The 10,938-nt window shown below is 39.2% G+C and overlaps 1 protein-coding gene across 1 annotated transcript in view; it reads right to left on the minus strand.

Annotated features, from left to right (window-relative positions):
- The window catches only part of LOC104399199 (mitogen-activated protein kinase kinase kinase MLT-like), a gene marked incomplete at its 5' end in the record, with an annotated part of 32,661 nt that extends 23,232 nt beyond the window's left edge, over positions 1 to 9,429 (minus strand). Inside the window, one exon of the mRNA XM_010013202.1 lies at positions 9,294 to 9,429. Coding sequence (XP_010011504.1) covers positions 9,294 to 9,429 — 136 coding nt within the window. The remainder of the gene's footprint in view (positions 1 to 9,293) is intronic.
- Between the last annotated feature and the right edge of the window lie 1,509 nt (positions 9,430 to 10,938).

Raw genomic sequence — 10,938 nt, forward strand, 5'->3', positions numbered from 1 at the left:
ACCTCTTGAAACACCAGCATTTTACACAGGGACACAGATGCATAAAATTTACTGTCAAAATGTTTATTGCAAAATAGAAGTTTGGAACAAAGAGAAGCAAAGGAAAAAGTTCACATCAAAAGAAAGTTTATGACACCAATCGAGGAAATTGAATACATTGCATGATTTCTTTCTGTTTGTTTGCTTTGGTTTTACACTGGAAAATCAAATCCACAGTGTGAATAAAACAAGACATCATATGTCAAGTGCAATAAAGAGAATAACTGACGCTGCAAGGTTTTACCACACAGAAGTGTAACATTGCATGTTCCACACAAATGATATATTCAGTTTACAGCACAAGAGTTTTGGCACAGGCATTGCACTCAGCTTTGTTTTTTTCAGAAGGGAAAATGAAGTTTACTAACACTGTGAAAATATTTTCTATTCAAATCTTATCGGTTCACACTTGAAGTGTAAGTAGCATTGACTCCTACTATTCAGTACAAAACTTCTTCAGTAGTGCAAAAGCAAGAAATGCAGTGGACTATATCTGACTTTAAAAGGCATATGAATATTCAGCACACAATATAAAATGTTTAAAGAAAGTTGTTGGTTCTACATTTTTAAAATTAAATCTTCACACATCAGAAATCTCTGTGCAGATTTTACAGTGTACACTAAGTCGAAGTCTGGGGGGAAAGGGAAAGGTCTCTCCTCCAGGCTCCTACCAGTGCATTTTAAGGGCTGTGAAAATTACTAAATGAACTTATTTTTCTACCTGAACATTCTACCTAGGACTGTAGTTAAAACCTCTGTCAAGGTAGAGGTCTTATTAAAAACCTGTAAAAGCTGCCTGATTACAGAAAAAGGAACTACAGTTCTAAAGACATGCAGTAACACTGCTGAATACTTAACAGCGATATGCACAGTATGGATTTACTACTACTGCTGATAGCAATGTAAATCATTTTTGCATCAAATATTTAACTCAGAATAACCACTTTAAAACCCAGAAGGAAAGAGAATCAACATCTACAAAACCACTGAAACAATAAACAAACGACTGTGACAGGGAGCTGTGCCAGACCTCACCTCCTGTTAGCCCTTCCCGTCTAGAGAGTTCAAGCTCCACATCAGGCAGCACACAACTGGCCGGGGATGCAGCACACCTACACACTGTACCTCGGGACACTTGATACTCCAAGGAATTAGTCCTGTGATTGTCAGATCTAAAGGTTTACTCCGTTAATTCCCCCTTCCATTTTTTGCTGAAGGAAAAGAAAGAGAGTTGGGAGTTGGACATCCTGTCTTGGTCCCAGGCTCACCCTCTACTTTTAAGGAAGCCAAAAGCTGATCCTCACCATTTTTCTTCTGGGCCATTTACCCATCTAAGTCAACAATGGCATTGCAACTGTCCTGTCTGGTAAAACCAAGAAGCTCAGGCCTGTTCTTACCTTTCCCGTCTGTCAAATGCAGCAACATCATTTTACTGCAGATACCTCCAGGGCTTTAGGGAAGGTAGAGAAAACTGGGATCTCAAAAGGTCTGGTGGGCACTAGTGAGCTGCGAGGTGTACGAGGCACAGGAAGGCTTTTGGTGGCTTTGCTCACAGCCCAGAGCTGCCAGAGAAATGCCTTCTGTGTTTGGTTAATGCTTTCTTAAGCTGACATACTATGTGGCTGTGGACTGCTGTGGATATCTATATAGCCTCGTGATAATACAGGTAGAAGACAGACTGGCTTGCACTGCAGAGCAAAATCAGGTGCGGAAGATGAAATATCCTGACCTTCTCCAACCAACATACCTGCCTACCAGAGCTACTTGCAAAACCCATATCTAGTGAGAAGTATATCAGAAGCAGAAACAACACAGTTTGATTCTCACTTACGATTTTTGGCTTGTAAACTGGAGACATGTGGTATGAAAGTCATCACAGGAAAGTAAAAATGCAATTAATACCATTATTCTTTTAGTAAGCCTAGCCAATATAGTAATTATAACACTATCTTCAAGGGAACTGCATCAGAAAAGCTTGTCATGTTATCACCTTTTCTGTAATTCAGAGACCTTTGCTTCTTTGAACACAGAGGTTAACTTTCACAAGAGTTTAAACTTTTCCTTAATACATTATTTGTCAAAGCAAATTAAGTTATATGGGGAAAGAAAGGGGAAGAAGAGGGGGGAAAAATCCATCTTTGTTTCATTAAAAAATACTGGAACTAATTAGGTAGCAGAAATTCCTATGAGCATGCTACCAAATTCTGATATTTTGCTGAAATAAGTTACGCTCCTGGGTAAGCACAAAACCTTGAAGTCAGACCTAAATTTTGTGATTTTGCAACTGTGAAACCCTGTGTCATACTACTTAGGGACTATTTTTTACTTCAGTAAAGACTGAGGAAGTAGATTTACAAACCCATGCAAATATAAATGTGCATGAAGTGCTCTGAGACTGTCAGATGCTAAAAAAGTGCAAAACATCAGTGCTAGGGACAGATTTTTTGTTGCTTTTTCTTTCGACTACTAAATATGACAAACCAAATTTCATTTTCAGTTAAAGCTGTACAACTCTACAGTGGTAATTTATGCACAATGACACACATCTTAAGATCTAAGCGCACCTATTAGATTACACAAATCCATCAAATTTTGCTGGGTGCAAAGTGGCAGTTACAAAAATAGTATCATTGCTGTGGGTGTTAGCAGACATAGACTTACAAAAACAGTACAAATCTGCACCAGTAAAAAGCTCATTTGCTCTTATTTCCATCTCATTATTTGCTCTTTAGTCCCTTTTTCTCCCTAAAATCAGGTTGCTTTAATGGACCTAAGAAGCCGTCCCTATCTGTGCCAAAGGAGCAAGTTTCTCCTTGAGATACTCCGTAAACTTCTTGCATCATTTACATTACGATTCTGTCATAAGAAAAGCTTCCTGATACAAGAGGGTTAACTTAAAGCCAATGGATTTGCCACTGTTAGGAAGAAGGTAGCATGTGGAATGACATCCTACAGAAATTAAGTATCTTGGCAGGTCTAATCATGTGCAAACTGAGTGGAGTATGCTAGCTCAAAGCGCAGCACTCGCTGCCTTGCAGGTTACCAGACCAGTGCTGATGCTTAAGGATAAATCAACAATCAACTCTCACAACCCAAAGAGATGCCCAGTCACCACTCCAGATAAACTCCTTCAAAGAACTTTCTCTTTTGTTGAGTGAACATGTAATGATTTCAGGCCTGCTGTTATCTAATGTATCCATTTTTCTCTAAGCTATCTACAAAAACACTCACCATAATATGTAGGTTAGAGCTGTGTAACAGGCAAGCCTGTAATTAAAGAAGCCACTCAAAACCTGAAGTTTTCACAAAAGAAACCCCTCCAGTAATTGAGAATGGAATTTTGATGTCTTATTCCCACTACAGCTGAACTAGTTTTTCTTTTGAAATGCTGCCCTTCTTCCTTGGGCAAATATTTTACATCTTCCTTTCTAACCTGCATTTGTGTTTGCACTGGTTTTCCCTCCCTCCTTCTGCATTACCACTAAAGGAGTCATCGGGAGAAGCGTACTCTCTGCTCTCAACATTAAGTGCCTGGCAGGCAATTATTGCCAGCAGATTGTTACATGCCGAGTTTTACAGTAAGTTGTAACAGCAGTGGCAATACTTCAAAAGTGATTTAGCTGCAAAAAACAGGTACACAGAGCCTAGTAAATGCTCCTCACGTTACTGCCATCACATGTGAGTATGTCACACAAGCCACAGCAGTAAGGCCCAAGCTGAAACGTCATTGTGGCTCACCTTTGTCCTTTCATAAGGGTAGTGCACACTCTTTAGGAGACGCACGAGAATCAAAATTCGCTAACACTGATTTTTACTCTCAGGTACAAGAATAAGTCCATCAAAGTTAATGAGGCTTCCTGGATTTACGTCAGCGTAACTGAAAATTACCTTCTAGATCACAATATCTGATAATAGATGCAGAGGTCTGATTGCAGTTTGCTTTGCTAGAGTGAATTATATACACATGCACATACACGTGAGGGGGGAAAAAAGAACATTTATACAAATCACCTGCTAATAGGGACTACCTGGATTCTGCTGCTATTCAGTTTTTAAACTGTGTATTTAAGTAACCCCTCTCTTCTCCCCAACCAAGCTTCTCTCTTCATAGCAGTATATTTGTGACTTCCCACAATGCTGCCTTAAAAAAAGGCTTTAAATTAGAAACACAGCAAACCCCTTCACTGCAACAGTAAGAAAGAATGGATTGTAGAGAATAGCAAATTTGGAAGTACAAGTATATTCATATAATTGACAATTAAAGGGGTAAGGGAAATGACAAACACACAAAAGAAAAATTTGAAGTACATTAATGGCATTAAAGGCATTGAAGTTTCCCCCAATGTTTTCAGATCTTAAGTTTATCAAGCCACAGTTTCTGTAATCAGGCACCAAGAATTATAGATATAATCATGGTTCTTAAAATAATAATAATCTCAATTAATTTGGAAAGTTTAGTTCCAAATTTAATCAAAGCAGAAATAAGTCAGCACAATCTAAACAAAAACAACATGTCTTTCTACACACAAACATGCTCAGCCTGGAAAATGTCTCACATTTTTTTTTCTTCTTTTACAGGATTTAACAGACCAAACTGACAGGATTCTTGTTCTAAAACTTTATTGTTTTGCTTTGCTAAAACTGATTTCAGGATTAATTCTATAACTGATTTCATTCGCTGCTATCATCTGTGTCATCAAAATAATCATCATCATCATCGTCATCTGACCAGTCGAATTCACTGAAACCCAAAGCCATGTTGATTTTCTTTCCTTTTCTCATAGAGGTGGTTTTAGAAGAATTCTTTTTGGCTTGCATGTTTATCTGCATTCCAGAATGCAGGACAGATCCTGCTTTGTTCAGAGAGAAGATATCCCCAAAGCCCGTCATCATCAAGGCCTTCAGACTTTGGTTCATGCCAGCTACCTCCCCGTTACTTGTTGCTGTGATCTGACATGACATCTCTGCACTGTTTGACTCCTCTGTTTTAGATTCAAAGTAAGACTCCTCAGACATTCTTGCAGCAAGAGGTAAGAAAAACTATTTAAAGGAGGAAAGGACAGAGCAAAAGTGAAAGTTAGAACCAATTTAAAAATCGAGGAAAAAGACACCACCAGATTAGTTGGCAATCAACAGAAAGCACACGATTAGTGAATCTAAACATGGAGATCAAGTCAGAATTCATTAAACCAGATAGCTTCATTCTGGGGTCTTTGTTCTTAAACTAAAGTGCAAAATCACTGAGTCGCACGGCAAGAACCACAGGTAGCAGAGCTTTCATGACAAAAGAAGGTTTAAACTCTTCAATCCTTCATTTTGTATAGCATAAACCAGAATGTGACATTTCCCAGCCAGGTAGACTGGCTCACAAGGCAATGTGGGTACAACAGAAGTCAGAGTGAGTTGCTTAACTGAACCTTTCAGGATTGAAGAATAAGTCACGTTAAGATCAGAGAAACCAAAGCTCCCAAAGTTTGGTGCAGAAGTAGCAGCCCTCTAAATATCAGAAGTAACAGCAGCAGTATTATCTGTGCAAAGACTGGTTCTGAGCATATGCTCAAAAGGAGAGGAAGGGGTCACCCTGCAACAGCCGCAATCAGAAACGAGCCTCTCACCAATGCGAAGGACACACAGGAACTGGCCTCCAGCCTGCACCAGCACCTTGCTTCTGGAGCAGGCAGGGGAAGAGGGGCTGTTTGGTCAGCTTGTCAGCTTCTTCAGCTTGGTTGCATTTTCATTTTATTTTAGTGATACCAATAGATATCTGCCATTTGGATCATGTTAAATCTCTACTGATTTAATCTTTACAGATAACAGCATTTTCCTGACCCAATCTGTTTGTAATAACAAATGAAATGTGCCCTCTCCAGCTAAATAATGATTAATGCCTCTTCAGAGTGGCTGGGCTAGTAATCTCTGTGACATGCTTGCCTGTTGTCCACAGGGAGTAAAAACTCATGAGTTTCATCCTAAACTACCTACTAAAGCTACAGCAAAGGAGCTGTGTGTGAACACCTGAACTGGCCTTTCTTTCTGAAGATGTCTGCAAAATTACCTCTCCAAAATTTGTTCCACGTATTTTTTAACCTAATCAGAAAACTGACCAAAGAGCCAATGGCAGTTTGTCACAATGGTCAACTGGGGTCATTATGGTGATGTCCTGGTAATACAGAAGACTTCATGGCCAGGCTACTCCAAGAGTGCTCATTTCTTGGCAAAACCACTTACAGTGACAAATTGCCAGTCATTATAAAGGACAAAATATGTCTTTTGTTCCTCTCGGGTTTTCCCTTCTTACATAGGCTTTCTATTTGTGTTGTGGTTAACAAAAGTGAGTGATCATGGTTTAAAAAATGAAAATAAAATTATGAAGTCGGGGAGAGGGGGTACATCCTACGGCTAAGCTTCTGTACAGGAAAACAACTGCACCATCACCAGAGCACTACTTGGATCAAGGACACCAAAAGCTCCTACTGATAAAGAGAAGGAATATTTTAAAATAAAGATCTAGCCACAGAAACGAGATGCCCAGCACAAACAATTCAGTGCCAGGTAGTTCCTCCATGACTTCAGAGTTTTAGTCACTTTAGATCCATGGAAGAGCATCCCCTGATGCTAAACAAAACTGCTGAACAGCCTTCTGCTAAAACACATTTCTGGGTCAGTGTCTGTGCAATGCCTGGCAATGGGTAAACTGTGAATGAGCCATAACTGTGGCTCATTTTGTGAGTTACAATTGCCTTACTTCCTCCATATTTTGCCATCTCGTTATCCGGAGAACTTAGGAGCTTTTTGTGCTAGGACCTGCCTGATGCTGCAGTGATACTGCAGTTCATGATAACTATCATGAAGAGACTTTTATAGATGGCTGGGTCCCCCAATCTCTGTACAAGCCACTGTTCTTAAATGACCACCTGTAGATGCAGATCACCACAAATAAATATCTGGATTTCATGCCTTTGCTCATTGTCTTCCTCTAAATATCAGCTTCTGAAAGTCAGGTCCTCTTTCAAAAGAAGTCCCCCATTTCACTGCAGCTGTGGATATATTTTATTCCTCCAAAAGGCTCTAGATTCCCTTGTGCAAGATGCTCTTGGAGATCTGCACAAAGGGAATCTGCAGAGATCAGACTCAAAGGTGTCTGTTTTATAAGACACAGCAGAAACACATTTAAAACAGGAGCAGGGAGAAACACTACTTTCACAGAAGTGTTAGTCTCATACTTCTCTCATGCTAACATGTGTAAAAAGCTATACTTTATTCTATGGAGTAGGAGGAGCCTGCCACTTATAGCTACCTACCATACAGAATGGCAGGATGAAGCTTCTACCAACCCTAGAACACTGGAGAATCAAGTGCCAGAGACAGCTTCCCTGTTCTCCTTTCACTTGGTTCAAGTTTCCCCTCCTGCACACCACTTTAATAGTATTTACTAGCCTCTGGTCTTTGCTTACTGCAGGGCAAAATAAAGAAGTGACTGCAGAGCATAGAGCAGAGATGACAGTACCAGCTAAGATATAGCAAGGTCTAGTGTTGGTTAAGAACCTGGTATAAGCCTGGTGGGCACCCTAAGCTGTGTTATTGGCTCTGCTTGCCATATCTTTACTACTGTTTTTACAGCAAACGTAGCTTAAAATCAAGCAGTGCACCTCCCTGTTGCAATCCTCCAGTCTGATACTGCTGAGCAGACACACTCTGAACCAAGGGAGGGGGGGAGACACTTCACACCAAGGGTTACAGCTTGCAAACACAATGCGCAGGGCTATTTTGCAAACAGTTTACAGCTATGAACTTAAAATATAGTTGTGTTTGTAACCAGTGCCTTGGAAAACTTCATTTCCTATGGACAAAAAACCCAAAACAACCCTGCTTGAACAAGCCGTTTTTTGCTAGTATGTCAATTCTTTTCAAGCAAAATGGCTTTTTAAAAGCTGTTCCATGTAATAGTTCGATAAAGATCCATGGAATAAAACAAACCTATATTTCTCTATTAGAAGAAATTGCATTTAAATGCAATAGGAGAGTTGGGTTAATGTTATGCAGAAAGATAGTTCATGCTTAGCACAATAGGCCGCAGCACAATGCTTTATTCTTCCAGCAATGCCAGCTCTAAGTGAAAAGTAGAAGTCATAAGCAAGTACAGCATAAAAAACCCTAGGGCTTTGCCCATGGGAAGATTTGCTCATTAAGGCTGTGTCTCATGCTGTGCTCGGGATAGATGATGGCCCACAGCTCAGTTACTGGAAGTTTGCAAGCGCTAAAGCAGGCGTTTAGATATGTACTGAGAACATACAGTATCTGCACATAGTAAAACATTAATTCTTCATGATTTCATTACTGCATGTTCACAGCTGGAACACGAATGCAACTTCATTCAAACAACAGCAATAAGCTATGCCTTAAAAACAAGTTGCATATAAATGGGCCTGGCTGGAATCAAGGCTGTAAATAGGATAAAATTGTGAATAGGAAAAATCATATGCTGCTGCAATCTCAATTTGGCATTTGTTTTTGCTAGTGCTTTAAAACAAGTAATGCAGTATTCCTCTTAACAACAACTCTGTTGTAATATGTCTAGCCATGCACCAACCCTGTGGTCCTCCCTCTGCCAATCAGTATTCAAGAGCATCACATTCCATTAAGAAATTCAAGATAATCCAAGAAAGGTTTTTGTTCAATTTACTAATAGAAATGTGGCAATCCTAACAGCTAGCAACTGGCCAGTACAAGTATGTTAACTGTAATTATGAACAAAGCCCTAAATTAACACTTTAAATTTTGACCCCCTTTATCCCAGAATGAAAACTTACTTCTTCTCAAAGAAGTAAAAAAAATTTACATAGGTCTCTCAAACCTTCTTCTCGAGAAAAAAATTATTCTTACATTTAAGACCAAATCCTGCATCCATTAAAGTCAACAACTTTCTAGTTGAAAAATGAATTTACTGAGTGCAATCAATTTTTAAAGCTGAGAATTGTAATTAAATCAATGGGAAACTACTTAAGCGCCCATGGCACAATATGAAATATCAGCAATATCTGATACGTGATGAACTAGCCAAATTTTTTAAAAATAGTACAGTTATTTGCAGTGATGTAACAAAATAGACTGTAGCTGGCCCACAGAACAACTAAAGATAACAGGGGCACTATTTCCTTGGTGTGTCTTTAGACACACACAGACACACGTAGACACAGACAAAGCTCCAGATACTTTCTGACGTAAGATGAAAGGTTGAATTATTGTCTACTTACAGGAGTATTGGACTGTTCGGTTAACTTCTGCTCCCACATCCTCAAACGTCGCTCCCGTTCCTTTAGTTCTTGCTCCTTAAAGCTCAGATCACGCTCCAGTTTCTTTAGTCTCTCTAAGGTTGCCTCAATTTCACATCTGCACGGAGACAATTTGTTACGTCTTGTCTTTTCCTGGCAGATATAAATTGTTCATAATTCCTACTTGAACGCTAATTAAATGTGAAAGGCTGAAAAGTACAATACTAACTCAAGCAGTTCATTTAATTACCAAATGCAAAGCCTTTCAGAGCTTTAAGAACAACTGGCAATGTTTATACTTGAGAATAACCCTAATACCTACAGTTGAAGAAAAATATCATTTAAGAGACTAAAATGCCACAGAACAACAACATTTCAAAAACTAGAATGTCATCTTTTCCCTCAACATCATGAAACATGACCTTAACCACAAAGAAACTCTATTAAAAACTGGTAATGGGTCAATCATTAGGAACACAATATGGGCAGTCTAAGAAGCCCGTCTGCCTGAGTCTGTAACTTGGCTAAAAATAGTATTTGAACTTACACTCAAAATATACAGAAGCATCACTGGGGTGTTTTTCCCACTCACATTCCCATTTCTCTAGGTGAAGAAACAAGAGCAAGAATATACACCATGATATGATCCAACCCTACAAATAGTTACAAATACAAGCTTCTTGAGTTAGGAACAGTTAATAAAAGGATTTGGTTTACTTTTGTCTGCTTCCCACCATACACACAAAGGTGTGAAAAATAAGGCAGGCAGGAAATGAAGGCAGTACTCTAAGAAGCTTCAGAGACTGTCTTTATTGGGTTATGTTGTATGTAGTTTGTGTTGACAAGCTTTCTGAGGGACAGGATCTTTTAAACGCATGAACTGAACCGATCTTGGAAAACAGTTTAACAAGTTTTGCGCTAAAAATGCAGGGGTGTATACCAGAAGTACAGAAAAAGGAATTCTGTCACAACAAACTATTTCTGTGACTGTTTGAGAGACCGTGCACTGCCGGCTATCTGTGTCCTGAATATTCAACTGTTTTCTGTTCACATTGTGGGAATAGTCAATCACAGCGTTTTGTTTTCCACCTAGAGCGAGCAAGCTCCTAAGAGGCAAAGATCCTGAAGAAAGCTCTGAAGATAGCTATTGGGACTCTGCAATACCAAATCTTCTGCTCAAACTTTCACAACATTTTCCCTTTATAAACACACTGCAAACAAAATCTGCTCCTTCTGATGTTTTAAAAAAGAAAATAAAAGGGCTTTAGGTGGTTGAGGGGAGAATGATTTCTTCTTGCAAAACTCCTGTCCTCGCTCCCAGCATGGAATGATTAAGCTCTTCTCCAGTATCAATTTAAAGGAGTTCAGGCTCTCAATGTGGGGAATGCATACCCAAATAGCTTACTTAAGTAAACAAAACAATTTAAATATTCCAAATCTTATAGATTTCTTATTTTAATGAGACACCTCTGTCAGAGAGTAATGCTTACAAAGTACAGCAAAAGGATTCAGAGCTCGAATAACTAGCAAACTCTACTGCAAACTCTTACCACCCCACTTAATTCTACTGCAAAAATCAGCCACCTGGGGCAAGGGCATTTATCACACTTAAATCCTGCTGAGTGAG

The sequence above is a fragment of the Nestor notabilis genome, unplaced genomic scaffold (genome assembly GCF_000696875.1).
Source record: "Nestor notabilis isolate BGI_N333 unplaced genomic scaffold, ASM69687v1 scaffold28100, whole genome shotgun sequence".
Taxonomy (NCBI): Eukaryota; Metazoa; Chordata; class Aves; order Psittaciformes; family Psittacidae; genus Nestor; species Nestor notabilis.